Below are 20,031 nucleotides of genomic sequence, written 5' to 3' on the forward strand. Positions count from 1 at the left end.
TGTGCGTGGGGCGCGGGCCGAGGGGTGAACATCGGTGCAAGGAGAGGGCGGAGGCCCCTGGTCTCCCCACTTCCCTGGCCCGACCCCCTTCCGAGCCGCAGGTGAACAGGGGGCCACCACTGCATCGCGTCTCCCCTGTTAGTCTTTATTTTACAGACTGAGAAACAAAGGATTTTTCAGGGGTCAGTGGACCGGCCCAAAACCGTTTAGATCGCACTTGACTGCAGTGTAGCCAGCTTTTTTTTAAAACAACAACAACAACAAACTATTTATTTATTTCCGAGAGCCACAGGCGGAGGGAGAAGCAGGCTCCCCGCAGGGTACTGGATTCCAGCGCCCCGGGATCCCCGCCTGAGCTCAGCGAACGCCCAGCCCCGAGACACAGGTGCCCCCGGCGGGCTTCTGCGCTCCCGCAGACCTACCCGCCCACTAGCCCCTCCCTCCTCCCCGGCCCCGCCCCCAGCGTCCTGCGTAAGCACGCAGGCAACGTGCACGGCCGTCTTCAAAGCGGACGGCGAGGGCGGCGAGGGCGCCTCGGGGCGGCCCCGCGTGCTGCGCAGGCGCGAGGGGGCAGGCGGCAGAGCGGCCATCATGGCCTTCGTCAACCCTGTGGTAAGGAGGGCCAAGCTGGACTCTAGGCCTGGGCTCTGTGTAGAGGGAGAGCGGGCCCGGGGGCACGGCAGCCCCGCGCTGTACGCGCTGTACCCCTCGGGGCCCCTCACGGACGTTCAGGAAGCCCTCTCCCCGAGCGGCCCCGCTGTCGCCATCCGCCATGGAGGAAGCGGAAGGGGACCAGTAGCTCCGCCGGAAGTGGGGCCTGGGCGCCCTGGGGGCACGGAGCCGCCGCGGCCCCCGGCCTCCCCGCGCAGGCGCCTGCGGGGTTAGAGCTGGGCCCACGCCCACTCCCCGCCTTCCTGTGCGTTCAGGAAATCCCCGAGTTCACTTGTAGCCTAATTTGTAATCCCTAATGTTGGTATATGGCCATTGTTGAGTTGGGTTGAAATAACCAGTAATCTGGTATTTCGTGTTACCCCACGCATATTTTTCCCCCCTGTTTCCCCATCCTGACGCCTTAGGTGAGCGATGGGAATGAAAGGCAAACCTCGTACTTACCTCCTTACCCCTAAGGGGCCCCGCTACCTCCCGCTGAGGACTGACGGGCCGAGTGGCACCTGGGAAATGCCCTATCAATGTTCAGAAGCCGAATTCAAGAGAAACAACCAGGATCCGCATTTGTTTTCAGCTCACCTGAGCGAACTTCACATTTGGTGAAAGGCAGCGAGGTTGGACCGGAGCTGTCAGGTTACGGGCTCCGTGTGCACGTAGACGGCAGCATAAAAGGGTCCAGTTTTCAGAGACGTGTTACTATTTCCGTGTGTATCCGTCGTTTTTTTTTTTTTTTTTTAACGTTAATGTGTTTTAAGATCTGTAAAATACTCGGGCTTGACCATAAGCTTACCGTGTGTTCACCACCGTTTTATGTGATGGTGAGCTCTGAGCAGGGTGTGTGTGTGTTTTCTTTTAAATAGAGAAGAGATTAAGATGGATCTCCTGGACTGCACGTAGTTTTGGTTAACAGTAAAGGCAGAGAACATAAAGCCTTTGACTTTAGTTCCAGAAGAGAAAGTATGTTCAGTACCTGTTTTGCTTTTTTTTGAAAAGGTGTGTTGTGATGGGTTATTTTTTTGACATCTGTTCTTATACTCTTGAGGGTGGAGCTTTTTCCCCCTTTTTAAAGATTTTACTTATTTATTCACGATGGACAGACACAGAGAGAGGCAGAGGGAGAAGCAGGCTCCATGCACGGAGCGGAGCCCGACGTGGGGCTCGATCCCGGGTCTCCAGGATCACGGCCTGGGCTGAAGGTGGTGCTAAACCGCTGAGCCACCCGGGGACTCCCCTTGGGTGTGGATCTTAAGGAAGTTTTTAGCCTTAGTAGTAATTTCCTCTCGTTGTAAATGGGATCAAACTGGGAGGAACACTGAAGTATCAATTCCGTATGCCTTGATTAGGGTAAACAGTTCTCAAACTAATCGAGGGCACTTAATGGAAATGCCTGTGAATAACCTGTGACTGATTGGCCTATTCATAAGCTTAGAGGGATTAGTTTTAAACCTGACTACTCTTGTTGTGAGCAGGAGTATTCAGAGTATTTACTGGTCCTAGTGGCCTGGCTAGTTTCTACCCGGAATCCGTTTTGGTGCAAGATGCCCTTTTGTTTGACAGTGGTTCAGGATTTTTTTTTTTTTTTTTTTTTTTTGGACTACGTGTATTTTGACAGTGGGATAGGCTTTGGTTACTCTATTGTAAGTACTTTCCCAGTCTTAATTGGCTTGCAATTTATTTGCATATGTGGAAGTAGTATAGTCAACTCTAAAAAAAAAAAAAAAACAAAAAAAAAACCCAAAAACAAAACACCAAAAAAACTCCTTTGGCCTCTTTGAGGAAAAAAATAAATCGAAGACAAAGTTCATTTCCACCTGCCTTAAATGAATTTCCATTTTTAAAAGGAGGGAGAAGGTTAAATTCTGGCAGAAAAATCAAGTTACATAATTGTAACCTAACATCTTGATGAATTATCTCACATTTATTTGATTGTAGTAAGTCAGCCTTATAGATAGCCTGAGACTGTAGGTCAGAAGCTAACATACAATTTATGGACAATTAAGACTATACTGGGAGTAGAATGCACTTAGTAAAAATCCTCATGGTGATTTTTCTTTAAACCATATGAAAGTGTGCACTGCATGTCTTTTAAGGCTGAATGCATTGAACTTGAGAGTTTAAAATGTTAACAATTGCTTTTTTTGTAGCCTAAACTCTACAGATCTGTAATTGAAGATGTAATTGAAGGAGTGCGGGATCTATTTGCTGAAGAAGGTATAGAAGAACAAGTTTTAAAAGACTTGAAGCAGGTTTGTAGCCATGACAAGTTGCCCTTTTTGTTTTTTCTTCTTTAAAAACTGATAAATTCAAAAGTCCCGGGCCAGATGGCTTCCCTGGGGAATTTATTCAAACGTTTAAAGAAGAAACAAAAACAAACAAAAAAAAAAACCTGATAAATTATAGTTTTAGCTTCTTAATTATAGTTTAGTGCTTACCCATTAGTTGTGCCATCAGCAGACATTTTTAAAAAGTTAAAAAAAGACATAAGTATCCTATTCTTTTTTTTTTTTTTTTTTTTTTACAGTGAGTATTTTTTTCTCCACAGCTCTGGGAAACAAAGGTTTTGCAGTCTAAAGCAACAGAAGACTTCTTCAGAAATAGCGTCCATTCACCTGTGTTCACCCTTCAGTTGCCAAACAGCTTGCACCAAACATTGCAGTCATCAACAGGTTGGATACAGCTAGTAAATTAGTACTATTTGGATCTTCAGAACAAATTCTCATTTGGTGGTGGTTTTTGTATTAGGGTAATGTTCTTAAGGTGAGAGGGCTTGGACCTTAAAACCATTACTATTAAATGAACACCAAGTAAACCATCATCCTGTAATTATTGGCAACAAAATAAATTAATTCAAGCTAGCTTTTTAAAATACTGAAGTCCTTAGAGGTGACTAAGTGTTATTTTAGAGGAACAAGTTACATAGCTTGTGGGCTCTTGGGAGTACCCGCTGATTATTTCAGAGAATTTGGGTTGAGTCCAGGGAAAAAGCTAAGAAAAGATAAATGATACTGTGATATCTTTCTAGCCATTATTTCTTCTTTTCTGATTCTTTTTATCTTTTTTTTTTTAATTTTTACTTATTTATGATAGTCACAGAGAGAGAGAGAGAGAGCCAGCGACATAGGTAGAGGGAGAAGCAGGCTCCATGCACCGGGAGCCCGATGTGGGATTCAGTCCTGTGTCTCCAGGATCGCGCCCTGGGCCAAAGGCAGGCGCCAAACCGCTGTGCCACCCAGGGATCCCTTCTTTTCTGATTCTTAAAAATTTTTATGCTCTTCTTATGTGTGTGTGTGTGTATACACACACACACACACACACACACACACACGTAGGTTTTATTTGGTTTAGCTGAATTAGATTAATGTCTGCCAGAAGTGAGGGTAGATTTTGGATTAGATTGTCAGTAATAACTAGGTTGTTCGTTGTACACTTGGGAAAATTCACCTTGGTGCATGTCCTTTTCCTTTGAAGAGAAAATAGTAAGAAGACTAGCTTCTTATTTATTACAAAATAAGAGAATTTAAGTGTGGCAGCAGTTAAACTTATAAAATAAGTTAACAACGAATATTGAATTATCAGACATAACTTTCATCTAATGCAATGCTTATAAAGTGTAACTTTGCTTTATTAGAATTAGCCATAGAAATTTTAATTACTAAGTTGACACGTTGAAACATTTTACATTAGTTTCTAGGATTTTGGCTTTGCATTCATTTTTAACTGTTAAGTATTTTATTAGGTCGTCTTGTTTATTTCTCATTTTGAATAACATTCTTTTTTTCTTTATTGAAGAACTTTTAAAGATTTTTTTTTTTTAAACCTAGGAATGATTTGGAGGGTAGCCAACATAGATGAATAAAAGACTAGACTGTCTTTTATCAAAAGCTTCTTCTCAGGTTCTTTGTCATTCAAAATTGCAATACTTGATTTTGCCGCAAGATGGTAATATTACCAGTGATTTAAATCACAAAATAGTCTTGCAACTAATGTCTAGCTGGCTTTCACTCTACACCGTTTTCTTTCTTTTCTTTTCTTTTCTTTTCTTTTCTTTTCTTTTCTTTTCTTTTCTTTTCTTTTCTTTTCTTTTCTTTTCTTCTTTTCTTTTTTTTTTTCCACACCGTATTCTTATTCTCTTTCTTGGAAGTTAGAATAATAGAAATAATTACATTTAAACAAGACAATTTTTATTCTCTTCTACATCGTTTATAATGAAAAGGTTTAGGAGGAAGTATATGTATCCTTTAAAAATGCAATACAGGTCTTGTTTTTATCCCTTTTCATTTCTAGATTCCCTACAATAAGATTCTTGAAGTAAATAGCCTCATAAAATTGAAGTACTTCTTAATTATAGCTTCTCATTGTAGGCTTTTAAAAGCCTGATTAAAATAACCTAAACTAACTTACTTCTACAACCTTTTTATCTCTTGATAACAAGTTCAAATTAAATCTACAATGGAGTAAGTCATTTGCCTTTGTTCCATCTTTAAAGCTTTTCGCCCTATCATATATTCTTTGACTGTATTATCCATTTGCTTAACAATTTCCTGTATCTTCAGTTGTCAACTTTTTTTCGGTCTCAGGACCCCTTTACACTCTTAAAAATTGAGGACCTAGAAGAGCTTTCTTTTATGTGCTTTGCAAGTATCTGTTTACAATGTTAGAAATTCAAGCTGAGAAATTTAAAAAATGTTGGTTTATAAATTTAAAAAATTGATTATATGTTAACATAGTAACAAATTTGTTAAAAATAACTTTTCTAGAACAAAAAAATACTTGAGTGGCATTTACTTTACTTTTCTGCAAATCTCTTAATGTCTGGCTTAATACAAGGCAGCTGGATTCTCATATCTTTTTAAATTCAATCTGCTGTAACATGGTTTTGGCAAAAGTATATAAAGAAAATCTAGCCTCCCACAGATGTTTAATTGGAAAAGAGTATTTTAATAGCAATTTCAGATAACTTGATACTACACTAAAACTCAACAAGTGGTAGTTTCTGAGACCTTAGCTACAAGGTGGAATCTGAAACTATATCAGTGGACTTTGTGTAATGTTAAAGTTCACTGTTGTGTCTTGCATTTTGACTACTTAATCTGTGTGTAAGTTTGTAACATGTTACTGGAAAAATATTGTTTCACTGAGTTACACATTTGACATATTATTCATTATACAAGATTAAAAAATCCTATTAATACCACCACACATTTCATAGAATGGTATTGGAAAGCTATCAAGCTCATGTGGTGGACATAAAATTTAGAAACTAAGATTTTTAGCTGAAAGCTTGAATTTTATCATTGCCAAACAAATACTGTCAGTTTGTTTTCCTCAAAGTGATGGGGACACTTGGTTCATTTTCAAAAAAATGACTGCAGGCAGGGTGCCTGGGTGGCTCAGTGGATGAAGCATCTGCCTTTGGCTCAGGTCACAATCTCAGGTTCCTAGGGTTGAGCCCTCAGTTGTGGGGAGTGTGCTGCTGCTGCTTTTCCCTTTTCCTCTGCCCCCCTGCTCAGTGGGGAGTCTGCAGCTGCTTCTCCCTTTCCCTCTGCCCTCCTCCCCACACTTGTGAGTACTCTCTCACAAATAAAATCTTAAGACAGAATGACTGCCAAATATCCATGTCTGAATAACCATAGTTTGTGTCACTTACTCTTTCAAGTAAAAATAGTGTTGCTTAGAAAAGGCTAGATCAGCTCTCAACTTAAAAAAGAACATCAGTGCTTTCCGTGTACTTCCTGGTAAATCTGTATGCTACAGAAATGCTTTGTGTTCTGCCCATTTCATCCCACAGAATATTAAAGTATTCTTGAAGGTTGAAATTTCATAAAAATAATTCTTTATGGTTACATCCAGGAACAACTTTAGTGAGACAGTTTTATTGTTGCTGTTGTTTTTTCTTTTTTATTGTAAGTGGCAGTGGAGAAACAAATACAGTGGCTACTAGTCAGGTTTGGTACTACTGCCTTAATTCATGCTAAAATGGCTTCACTTTTTAAAAAAAATTTTTCTTTTATGTGAGTTCCACACCTAACATGGAGCCCAATGTAAGGCTTGAACTCATTACCCAGAGATCAGAACCTGAGCTGAGATCAAGAGACAGGTGCTTGGGATGCCTGGGTAGCTCGGTTGGTTGAGCCTCTGACTGCCCCTCCCCCCTGCTTGTGCATGCATGTACTCTAAAATTAAATAAATAAATAAAATCTTAAAAAAAAAAAAAGTTGGACACTTAACTGACTGAGCCATCCAGGTTAGCAATGCTTTGTGCTATGGGCGCAAATGTCAAAAAAAGAACCAAAAAATTTAGTGAAAAATGAAAAAAAAAATTATTGTCTTGGTATTATAAAAATAGTTTGACCTTGTAGATACTACAAGGTCTCGTGGACCCTTCTGGGTTTGCACAGTACAATTTGAGAACTGCTGTTCCATTCTTAGGGTGATTATGTACATTTTATAATCCACTTTAAAAAAAATAATTGTTTTTGAACTTCAGATTCACAACAAATTTAAGAGAAAGGACAGATTTTTCCTATACCTCTTGCCTCCATTTATGCATAGTCTCTTCAGTTACCAACATCCCCCATCAGAGGGGTACGTTTGTTGTGATTAATGAACCTACATTGACACATCATAAACACCCAAAGTCCATAGTGTTTACATTATCACTCTTGGTGTTATTTTAAGTGTTTATGCAAATTTATAATGTTATGTATCTATCATTATAGTTTCATATAGAGTATTTTCATTGTCTTAGGAGTGTTCTGTGTTCCTCCTATTCATCCTTTCCTTCCACACCAACTCAGGGCAACCATTGATACTTTTATTGTCTCCATAGTTTTGCCTTTTCAAGAATGTCATGTAGTTGGAATCATGTAGTATATAGCCTTTTAAAAGTGGTTTATTTCACCTAGTAACATGATGTTAGAATTCCTTCCTATCTTTTCGTGGGGTGATAGCTCATTTCTTAGTTCATAATATTCCATTGTCTGGATGTGCCCCAGTTTATTTAATTGTTCACCCACAGAAACACATCTTGGATGATGCCAAGTTTTGGCAATTAGGAATAAAGCGACTCTGTTGAAGTATATGTATGGATATACGTTTTCAACTCCTTTGGGTAAATACTAAGGAGAGTGACTGCTGCATTGTGTGCTTAGTTTTGTAAGGAACCACCAAATTGTCTTTCAAAGTGATTATACCATTTTACATTCCCATCAGCAATGAGCAAGAGTTCCTGTTGTTCCACATTCTTGCCAACATTTCGTGTTCTCAGTGTTCTGGATTTTGTCTATTCTAATAGGGATGTAATGGTATCCCATTGTTTTAATTTGCATTTCCTTGATGACTTATGATATGAAGCAGCATCTATACTTATTTGCCATCTATCTTCTTTGATGAAGTGTCTTTTTAGGTCTTTGGGCTGTTATGATTGAGTTTTAAGAGTTCTTTATGTATTTTGGATAACAGCCCATTATCAGATATGTCTTTTGCAAACATTTTTTTTTCCAACCTGTGGCTTTTCTTATTATCCTATGTCTTTTTCAGAAGTTTTAAATTTTAATAAAGCCCAGCTTATCAGTTATTTCTTTTATGGATTGTGCCTTTGGTGTCATATTTAAAAAGCCATTGTATGCTCATGGTCATCTAGATTTTCTATCTTCTAGGAATTCTGTAGTTTTGCATTTTACATTTAGGTCTGATCTATTTTCAGTCCTTTTTTTGGTGAAGGATGTAAAGTCTATGTCTAGTTTCACTTTTTTTTTTTTTTGGCATTGCATAGCCAGTTGTTAAAGCGCTATTTGCTGAAGAGATTATCTTTGTGCCATTGTATTGTGTTGGCTTCTTTGTTAAAGATCAGTTGACTATATTATGTGGGTCAGTTTCTTGGCTTTCTCTTCTGTTCCATTGATACATTTGTCTGTTCTTTCACCAGCTAACACTATATTGGTTACTGGAGCTTTCTAGTAAGTCTTGGAGTGGGGTAGTGGCAGTCCTCCAACTTTGTTTTCCTCCTTGAATATCATATTGGCTGTTCTGGGTCTTTTGCCTGTAATCTACTTTTGAGAGAGAAATGGGATTCCATTAATAATAACCTTGGGATAATAGGTGTAAACTAGGACTATCCTGAGGTAAACTGGAACATGGAGTTACTTTGTCTATGATTGTCCTATTCTAGCAGTTAAAATCAGTTTGTGCTATTTGGTTTTCATGTCATACGTTTTTTGTTTTTTTTTTTTTTTGACAAAACTATTATCAATCATTGTGGGAGGAAGAAAGGAAAGAATAGGAATTTTGAGAGGTTTGTGATAGCTTTCATCTTTGTGTGTTCAAACTCCTTCAGGTACAAACTATATGTCCAATTGTTCTTGAATTACTTGGTGAAAATTTCAGCAATGCTGTTCTTTTTTTTTTTTTTTTTTTAAAGATTTAATTTATTTATTCATGAGAGGCACACAGAGAGAGAGAGAGAGAGAGAGAGAGAGAGAGAGAGGCAGAGACACAGGCAGAGGGAGAAGCAGGCTCCATGCAGGGAGCCCGATGTGGAACTCGATCCCGGGACTCCAGGATCAGGCCCTGGGCTGAAGGTGGCGCTAAACCACTGAGCCACCCGGGCTGCCCAGTGCTGTTGGTTCTTGATGTGACTTGAGGTAGAATATTCAGTTTGGTTGTTAGAGATATGCATATGCTCGTGAGTAGTCAAAAAGAAGAATATTGACCAGTCTTTGCACCTCTTGAGTCATGTGACTTAGGTATTAAGATTTGGAATGGTTTAAAGCAGGACCAAGAATTGTGAAGTTATTAATTATCTTGATGTATCAAATACTTCTTGGGGGTATAGGAAAAAAATAGATTTGTAAATGTTATTATGTAATATTACCATTTTCTTAATTTATATTTATTAAATTACATTTGTGAGAGTGATTTCTTTCTATATTGTAAAGCCTATTTGTAAAATTTAATATTTCTTGAATATATACATGAGGACAAAAATTCTAACACTTTCAGTTTAAAGACACACATTGAGTTAAAACTTAATTGGTTATTGAAACCATCTTAATATTTTAAAAAGCATGTTTCAGGCACATATAATGGCATATGTAATTTGTGAAAGTATGTAAATGGTGCAGTTAGTATCAATTAACTAGGAGCTACATGAAACTTCACTATAAAACTCTTCAGTGCTTTTATTGTGATGACTATAAAGAAACTCTTAAACTTTCTTATAGCTCTGTTTGATTTATATAAGATTAGAGAATTATCCTTTAGGATTTATTGCAAGGTATTTAAAAGAGGGGGATTGTTGCTATTTTTCCTCAAGAAATTCATTTAATTGCTTCAGACAGTGTGTTAACAGATTTTTGTTTCCTCTCAGGCTATGGCTTCAGCTCTACCAGCTTAAGCCTCGCTCACTTCAGCTAATTAAGACTAATACCATTGTGTTCCTGCCACACCAATTCTTTCTAATTTAGCCTTTCTAAAAGAATGCCTGTTAATAAGCAAAGCCATAGATGAACAGAGGATAAAAATAATTTTCTGCTTCATTAATCATCAATCTAGCTTTGCTTCTGTTGTTTTAATGTGGGAAGAATGGTTAGTTAAAAAAATATATATTTGTTCTTCTGAGTGACTTGTTGTTTATGATGGAGCCATTCTATTGTCAGTAGCAGATCTTTGGGACAATTTACTTTAATGTGGTATGTGAAAAAAGACCATAATAACCATTACATTTAATACATATGTGCTGCATAAACATGCTAAGACATTCTCATTTTTATAGAAGAAAAGGCAAAATGATACTGTAACAGTCAAATTCAGCTATTTAAAATGACCCATGAGGTAAAGTTTAAGTTACGTTGATCAACTGAGGTCTTTCTACTAGAGTTACTATTTGTTCCTTATTCTCACTTTACAATCATTATTAGGTCAACATTTTATCTGTAGCATAGGTAGTATAGAAAATTGGTAGATAATAAAAATTATGTGAGATTGCAACTTTAATGGAAGTTGGGGTGATCTTAAGATGTTGTTCTCTTATATATTTCTTAGTAGTCATAGTTGTTTCATACAAAGACTTGTGGAGAGATGTTCTTACTCATTTATTCCTAAAATTATGTAGCTGTGGAGGCTTAGTTGGCTAAAGTATTATGAATAATTTTTCATGCAATGAATAAATTGGAAATTCTTTCAGACCTCTAAAATTTAGAACGGTTTATCTTGGGTTACATATTTTTGCTCAATAATAGAGTCTTTTGGAAATGTGCTACTTGAGTAAATACTGCTTTTTTTCTTCTATGAAAAGTTGCAGTGAAGATTTAGTGCAACATTGACTTAATAATAAAAACCTCTCTGGTGTACTTACTTACAATGAAATACTTTATTTTGGTACTTAAAATAGGTTAGTTGTAAAGTCTCTAAAGTTTTTGGGAAAAAATAAAATTAAATTCACTTAGCTTGCTTGCAATTAGGAAGTTTACAATTCACCATGGTCAGACATGTAATGAAAAATGCTTTTTTAAAAAAATAAGCTATTCTTAGCAGTTTTGTTAAACTGGTAAATTGTAATGAATGTATAATGTTTATTTTCTGTATTATTTTCTATTTCTATGTTTTCTGTACAGCATCATTAGTTATTCCTGCTGGTAGACCTCTTCCCAGTTTTACTACAGCAGAACTGGTATGTAGCCTATTTAGGATGTATTTTAAAATAGATGCCTCCCTTTCAGTGATTGGTAGCAGAAGGCCAAGCTTAGATGTAATTCATAATCCCCCAGTTGAGTGAGAAAAGATGTAGAAAGGGCTGGGGAGACAGGAATAACGTCTATAACATACGTGTTGCAAAAATTCACGAGTTTTGGAATTGACCTTTTCTTTACCAGCTTCCTGCTTCCAGAACAGTTGTTAGCATCTGCCAGTAGTTACACAAGGCTAGGAAGTTTCTGAAGTTAAATACTATGGAGTTTTAACACATGGTATGTTGTATATCAGATAGATCCTAAATGGATGATGTTGATATTTTCTGATTTTTTCCCCCCACCTTGAGACACATAATAGTTCTTCTTTTTATTTAAGTTTGCTCATTTTTAAAATCTTTGTAGAGATTTAGAGTATATGTTTCTCCCAGAAGATTTGGGGCAGAAAATAAAATTATAACTTGTATATAGAAAATTGAGTAGTTTTTAGGCAGGTTAAAATAGCACTTTTTCTCTTTTACTTTTCTTTCTTTTTTTTTTTTTAAAGATTTATTTATTTATTCATTCAGAGAGAGGCAGAGACACAGGCAGAGGGAGAAGTAGGCTCCATGCAGGAAGCCTGACGTGGGACTCGATCCTGGATCTCCAGGATGACACCCCGGGCTGCAGGCGGCGCTAAACCACTGCACCACCGGGGCTGCCCCTCTTTTACTTTTCTTTAATGGCATATGGTCCACTGTTTTTCATCTTCTTTAAGACCACTTTCTGGGGCAAAAGGTTTGGTAGGCTATTAATTCCCGTTTCATTAAAAACAAAACCACACCCTTTACCAGGATTTTTGGAAAGAATCTGATAGGAGATTTTGCTGCTTTTGATAGGAGACCACTGAAAAAGATCTCTGCCTTTGAAATTCGTGGAACTGCTTTTTCTCCTGATTAAGGAAATAATATACTTCTAATTAGTAAAGACAAATTTATAAAGTAAAAAGTGAAGGAGCCCTGTAGTATTGTACCCCAAAGATAACTGTTATAACTGTTCGATGTGTATCTATCTAGCATTCTTTCATGAAAGTTACATTAATTTTTTGGGTAAAAGTAGGCTCATTCTCTGTACTGGTTCTATAATACTTTTTTAACTTAGTAATATAGATAAATCCTTTTCACTGCCAGTTAAATATTGATTAACCTTAGTGGCTGTATCACAGTTTCATTAACTGATCTTTTATTAATGGACATTTAAATTATTTTTAATTTTTCTTCTGATATAACACTCCTTTGATTATACTTGTAGATATATTTTTCTGTATTTGTATGATACTCAGGTAATGAGGATAAATTTCTAGAAGTTGAATTTCTGGGTCTAAGATTATGCATGTTTTCTTTTCTCTCTCTGTTTTTTTTTAAAGATTTCATTTATTTATTCATGAGAGACATAGAGAGGCAGAGACACAGGCAGAGGGAGACACAGGCTCCATGCAGGGAGCCCGATGCAGGACTCGATCCCAGGTCTCTAGGATCACGCCCTGGGCCGAAGACGGTGCTAAACTGCTGAGCCACTGAGGCTGCCCAATGCATGTTTTCAATTATGTTATATACTGCAAAATTGCCCTCCAAAAGTATGGTAACATACATACTTATATGTATGTGGTTGTGGTTTGAGAAAACTGATTTTTATCGTGTTCTTACCAACACTAGGTATTGCTAATCAATTTTATGAATTTTTGCAGGTCTGGTAGGCAGAAGCTTTTTTGTCTTTTGATTTAGCATTTTAAAAAAATGGAAAACTCTGAGGTTTAATTATTCTGAAATAAAAATTGCACACTATTGTATTATCTAATTCAAAGTACCATTAGTGATCAGCCTCCAGACTAGCGGACCTCTATAAGCAGCTGTTCTTGTATCTGACATTTTTGAGAATCGTGGACTCAGACAAAGCTATGTAGTGGGCAAGTTATATGAGTCAGTGCTCATACCCTTTACTAAGACTTTACTGGTTTCATTGCTAACAGCTGTAGAACAGAATTCTTTTTATCTTTAATGAGATGATGATCTAAATTAAATATGGAAAAGCTGTGTTACTCAAAGAACTTAGCCCCAGTGTTAAATATTGTCCAACCATTTTCCTGTGGTCTGAATCAGATTTTTTTTTTTCTCATGAGAGGAGGAAAAAATAAGGAAAGCCCTTTTCTAACTTTCTGATTAAATTTCTCATATCTAGGGTACCTCAAGCTGTAGTGCAAGCTTCACTCTTTCTGGATATCCTATTCATGTGCCAGCAGGTGTGACACTGCAGACTGCATCTGGTAAGAGTATAGGCCCCAAATAATTTTTTTTTTTTTTAACATTGGTACTGACTGCTGGGTGTTAATTCTCATGATTTTTAATAAACTTTTATATCAGAAGTTATTGAAGTTACAGGAACTTTTAATAGAACTTATTTTAAAAACAATAATGTATGGTGGTTATTATTGTTGTGGAGGCAACCTACCATAGAAGATAACATACTAGGTCTGTCCTGTAACTTACTCCCATTTCTCTTTCCCAAATTGTATAAGTTGCTCTATGTATGTTAATTCAAATCAGTGATCTAAATTTTGACAAACACAAAATAACATATCTGTGTCCCTGCTAGTTCTGAACAAGAAAAACTAAAGACTATGTTGATCAACCTTTTTCTCCTTTCTTAATAGAGATTGCATAATAGAAAGAATATCCAAAAAGTTTGGAGATGAACCAATTCTGCTTTTCAGAGTACTATTTGAAAGAGATCATAACTATTTTTTAGGTTTTTGCAAAGTATAAAGCACCTAACTCAGTGCTTTAAAAAATAATTTTTTTCCTCCTTTATTTTAGTGTTATTTTAAAGGAGAAAAGGGGGAGATTTGATAACTTTTGAAATTACTAAACTCTTTTTGGATAGCATTATCTTATAGTAGTTACATGGTATCTTAGATTTTCTTTCTAAAGATTTTATTTATTTATTCATGAGAGACACAGAGAGGCAGAGACATTGGTAGAGGGAGAGACAGGCTCCCCACTGGGAGCCCGATATAAGACTCTGTCCCAGGACCCTAGGATCATTCCTTGAGCCAAAGGTAGACACTCAGCCCCTGAGCCACCCAGGCATCCCAGTATCTTAGATCTTAAATATCTGAAATACATTTTCCATTATTATGTTTGTTAAAATCCCAATTTGGGTTGGTAACATAGTAATTTATCAAACAATGGGATAGGTCCATGGAGTAAATATTGGTGGCCTGTATATATCTCAAAATTGCCATATAAGCAATAGTGAGAAATGGCTAGAGTTCAAGTGAGACTGCTTTGATTGTTAAAAATAGAGTAATACATATTTATTATAGAGAACACAGAAAACATGAAGAATAAAATAAGAACTCATAGAGATATCATTATTAACATATGGATGTATTTGTGGACAGCCTGTTGTGCCTGAAGGTTGGTTTCGTTTTTCTTTTTTTCTTTTCTTTTCTTTCTTTTCTTCTTTCTTTTAAAGGAAATTAGGTTTCTATCTTACTTACGGTTTTATTTTCTCTTTATTGAGGTCACCTTTATAAAGTCAATGTACCAATTATGGTGACACAGACTTCTGGAAGAGCAAGTATTCTACATCCAATTCAGCAAGTATTTCAGCAGCTGGGGCAGCCTCCAATAATCCAGACCAGTGTTCCACAATTGAACCCATGTTCTCTCCACGCCACAACTGAAAAATCACAGAGAATAGAAACTGTGCTCCAGCAACCCACAATTCTTCATTCTGGGACAGTGGATAGGAAACATTTAGAAAATGCCACCAGTGATATACTTGCACCTCCTGCAAATGAGCGTGAAATCATGTCTGAAGCCTTGTTGAGTCAGCCGGAAAGCTCGCAGTATATCAGTCTTCCAGGTGTTGTGTTTCCTCCACAGGTCTCTCAGACAGATTCCCAAGTGGAGCCCGTGCTCAGTGTTTCAGGCAGCATGACTCAAAATCTGAATGGTAGGCCCTTCTCCACCAGCCAACAGGGGGCCCAGCACCGGCACATGTCTGATACTCAGCTTCATGTTCTTAAAAATAGGATGTTTGGATGTGATTCTATAAAGCAACAAAGAAATACAGAGGAGCCCAGCAACCTACCTGTCTCAGAGAAGGTAGCTCTCTGTTCAAGTTGATGGTATTAGGGGACAGACAGTGACTGGTGATTTGACATCCTGAGGTTTTTTTTTTTTTTTCTTTTTTTTCTTTTTTTTTAAGCTGTAAGATACTCAGAAGTATAAATATTTTGTTTTTTCCTTTAGAAGATTATTTATTATTATTTTTAATATAACTATAAGTTCTTATAAATGCCCAGCATTTCTAACTTTTAATTTCAGTTAATGAGTTAGAATAGTCTTCAGAGAAAATGGGTTTGTTTTAAAGAATTCCATTTTACCTCTCCCTTACATTGTGAGAATATTTGTTTATATCTAAGTTTAAAAGACTCAGAAATCAATCCTAGTAATTAAGTGAAAATATCAAATTTTCCTAAGCTCCCATAAGAAATTTTCCCTTTTCTTGCCTAGTACTTAATTTCTCCCTGCTTGCTGAAATATGAGTTACTGTCTTTTGGAATTCAAACCACTAAAACATATCTTCCAATTAACTTTGCATATTGAAAATAGGTTCAGGGATCCCTGGGTGGCGCAGCGGTTTGGCGCCTGCCTTTGGCCCAGGGCGCGATCCTGGAGACCCGGGATCGAATCCCACGTCGGGCTCCCTGCATGGAGCCTGCTTCTCCCTCTGCCTATGTCTCTGCCTCTCTCTCTCTCTGTGTGACTGTCATGAATAAATAAATAAAATCTTTAAAAAAAAAAAAAAAAAAAAAAAGAAAATAGGTTCAAATTATTAATTGCCAAGAAATTCATAGTGTAGGCAGACAGTTGCATGGCGAATTTCGGTTGGTAAAATAAAATCTTGTGTTCTTTTTCCTAATGTAAAATACGTCGCACAGCTAACTCCATGTATACAGTTTAGTCACATATGACAACTAACAAAAGGTCTGTGTGTCTAGCTAATGGTTAAATGAAGGGTAATGAGTGAAGGAAATGTCAGAAGCTGTTGGACCTGTTTGAGAAAATTTCTGATGTTTGATGAAGCCTTTTCAAAATCTTTTAGCAAGTCTTTTTTAGCAAGTTGAGTTTTGATATGGAGTATAGAGATTAAGAATTTTTTTGAAAAAAAAAGATTTTTTTTGAGTATTTTTCACTCTATTTTCCACATAATATAAAAAATTTAAGAAATGTAGACTAGACTCATAATTGTGAAACATTTGTTTTTAAGGTAAAAAAAAATAACTGAATTTAAAATAAGCATGTGTTTTCATCACTTAAAACTTTTGGAGGTAATTTTTCTCCTGAACTCTGTATGAACTTTGTAGATACTTGGTATCAAGGACTTACTCTGCTGTTACTTATTAGATATTACCTTGTACTTTGTTCTGAAATGGGAAAATAGATTAGTTAAGGAAGATTAATCAAGAATTGTTTAGGAGATAGTGGTCGAGAGCTTAGTTTGGAAGCCACAACAGATTCAAATTCCAGATTCACCATTTACAAACAAGCTATGTAATGTTACTTTCTGAAATCCAGTTATAGTCTGTAAACTGGGCCTGAAACCAGCCTCAATTATCAGAGATGATTTGTATAGAGTTTTTAATAGCTTCTGGGATCAAAATAAGCTTTAGATTAATGCTATTATGCTTTGTAAGCATGTGATAAATCAGGTGACTTTTCATATAATTCTTCTGTTGGTTTTAAAATAGAGCTGTATTTAAAACACCCAAATCCAAGTAGAGTATCTACTTTATAAGGTGTTGTTTTTTTTTTTTTTTATCAATATACAGAAGAGACCTTTAAAATAGTAGTAATCTGGTAAAGTTTATGCTGATAAAATTTTGAAAAGAATTATAAATAGGTTTTCCATTTTAAAAGATCGCTTCTCAGAAATTCTTATTGCTTAAAGCAAGTTACAATTAAGTATACATGTTTACTTGTCCTATGTAGACTACCAGAGATTTATGTAGCTTTTCTATGCTTCTATGTAGGTTTCTATGTAGGTTTAACATTTTTACTGTTGCATACAATATATTCCTGACAATTTTTGATGTGCTCCTATTTTAAAGTACGTGTTACTGTGTTAGGTTATTCTTAAGTGTGGGAATTTTGTTTTATAATCTTAGAAGGCTACAGAGAACTAGAAACTCAGGTCTTCATTGGAACTTCAAAAAGTAGGAGTAGAAGGAGAGAAATGGTTCAGTAAAGTGTCTTCTTTAACTACTTTTTATCTCTTTTCTGCCTTCACCATCATCATCATAAGCCCTGCCTCTAAATATTGTCATTTCTACTGCCTCATCTTTTAATTCTTTACCTATCTCACTACATCTTCTTACCTTCTTTCTGAGCTCCTCTTTGTTTCCTTCCTGTTTCCAAAGGTTGTGTCCTCAGACCGTTTGTCTTCTTACTTGAAGTTTTCCTTTGGGCAATCTCATGGATTATTATGGTTTTACCTACCACCTATTTGTTGATGACTATGTTTCTTTTTTTCTTTTTAAGATTTTATTTATTCATGAGAGACACAGAGAGAGAGGCAGAGACGTAGGCAGAGGGAGAAGCAGGCTCTATGTAGGGAGCCTGAAGTGGGGCTTGATCCCGGGTCTCCAGGATCACACCCTGGGCCAAAGGCGGCACTAAACTGCTGAGCCACCCCGGCTGTCCGATGACTATGTTTCTAACTGTATTACTCCCTTGAGCTTCATTCTCATATCTGTTTGCCTTCTAGACAATGCTACCTGAACATCACAGTAATTTACTGGTCCTCCAGAGACACTGCATGGTGCCACTGCCCAGCTGGTCTCTCATGCTAAGGACTTAAAATTAATTTTTGGTTCTTTTTTCCCCCTTATTCTCCTTATATCTTTTGCTTTTAAAAAATTATATTTTACATTGCTGTAGAATGTATACAACATACAGTTACCATTTTAACCATTTTTAGGTGTACAGTTTATTGACATTGAGTACATTCATCGTTGTGTAACCATCACTACATCCATCTCTAGAACTTTTTCATTGTCCCAAACCAAATCTCTGTACCTATTATATAATAACTTGCAATGGCAAGTTACCCCCTCCATTCAGCCCCTGGTAACTTGTGCTTTCTCTATGAATTTGATACCTCCTAACTGGAATCATAAAATATTTATCCTTCTGTGACTGGCTTATTTCACTTAGCAAAAGATTTTCAAGTTTCATGCATGTCATAGCATGTGTCAGAATTTAATTTCTTTTGAAGACTGAATCATATCATTTGATAACTTTATTTATAACTTCAGTACTAAATATTTTGAGAATTTGTTCCCTTTTCTTCATCTCTCCTGCTATTGTCCTTATTGTCTCTCATTTGAGGTAATACAATAGTTTCCTAACTGATCTACTATCCTATCAGTCTGATTTTTTTTTCCACTCCACACTGGCCAGTCCATCCATTTTAGAGGTGAAAGGCTTAGGCTTTAGGGGTCAGAGTTATTGATCCCTTCTGTATCCCTTAAAAACTACGTGACTTGGGCAAGTTAATTTTTTCCTCACTTGTAATAAAGGTAATGGTATCTGCGATGGAGTCAGCGTGGGAGGATTGCAGGAGATGATCAGAGAGAAGTGCTCAGCAGCACACTGCCAGGCACATGGTAGTGTTCAGAGTGTGTTAGCTGTTATCTCATGGTTTCTCATGGCGACCGGAGACTTAACCCAGAATGCAGCCTGCTCAACATGTCACTGACAGTTATTTACCTGCAGGGTAAAGTTCAAGCTCTTTAATGTGGACCATGTTCTTTCTCTGCCAGATTTTCTTATTTATTTTTCCTTCATTTCATGCCTACTACTTTGGTGGGAACACCAAACTGTGAGTGATTCTCTGTTAACCTTGGTGTATCCACCTCTCTATTGTTTTTGTTATTCCCTCTGCTTGGTGCCTGAATCTTCTTGCCCATCTTTCTCTCTGGCTAATGGCTTCTTTTTTTAAAAAAATATTTTATTTATTCATGAGAGACACAGAGACACAGGCAGAGGGAGAAGCAGACTCCATGCAGGGAGCCTGATGTGCGACTCGAACCCAGGACCCCAGGACCACGCCCTGAGTTGAAGGCAGCCGCTCAATTGCTGAGCCACCCAGGTGTCCCTGGCTAATGGCTTCTTATCCACTAAATACTTCCTCCAGAAATTTTACTTCAATGCCTCTCTACCAGCCTACCCCCCCTTCTTCATTTTTGGACTGGCTGTGGCTGTCTGTCTTCTGTGTTACTGCACCTTAAATATGTGTGTATCATAATGTAGTTAAAAGATAAAGTGTCCTGTTTGCATTGAGGGGTACATTTTATTAATCTTTGTATACATAGCACCTAAGAATATATACACATTCATGTATACTTGAATATACTGTGCCCAACGTGGGTCTTGAACTCAAGACTCAGAGATCAAGAGTCCCATATTCTATACCAGCTGAGCCAGCCAGGCACCCCTAGAATGTAAGCTTTTAAAGAACAAGGTTTATGATTAGTTATTTGGCTTAGTCGTTCTCAACTCTGGCTAGGTATTAGAATCATTGGGGCATTATGGGCACCTGGGTGGCTCAGTTGGTTGGGTGTGTGCCT

General features: G+C 37.2%; 1 protein-coding gene across 2 annotated transcripts in view; it reads left to right on the top strand.

Annotated features, from left to right (window-relative positions):
• The first annotated feature begins 479 nt into the window (after nt 1-479).
• GTF2A1L (general transcription factor IIA subunit 1 like) overlaps nt 480-20,031 on the top strand; it is a 41,956-nt gene continuing 22,404 nt past the window's right edge. Inside the window, exons 1-6 of one of the 2 annotated variants that reach the window (XM_025466377.3) lie at nt 480-612; nt 2,814-2,915; nt 3,212-3,335; nt 11,283-11,338; nt 13,572-13,656; nt 14,916-15,502. In XM_025466377.3, coding sequence (XP_025322162.1) covers nt 592-612; nt 2,814-2,915; nt 3,212-3,335; nt 11,283-11,338; nt 13,572-13,656; nt 14,916-15,502 — 975 coding nt within the window. In that variant the 5' untranslated portion in view covers nt 480-591. Of the gene's footprint in view, nt 613-1,175; nt 1,374-2,813; nt 2,916-3,211; nt 3,336-11,282; nt 11,339-13,571; nt 13,657-14,915; nt 15,503-20,031 lie in introns of those variants that run through there. The other variant, XM_025466367.2, reaches the window with a different exon arrangement.

Source organism: Canis lupus, chromosome 10, assembly GCF_003254725.2.
Source record: "Canis lupus dingo isolate Sandy chromosome 10, ASM325472v2, whole genome shotgun sequence".
Taxonomy (NCBI): Eukaryota; Metazoa; Chordata; class Mammalia; order Carnivora; family Canidae; genus Canis; species Canis lupus.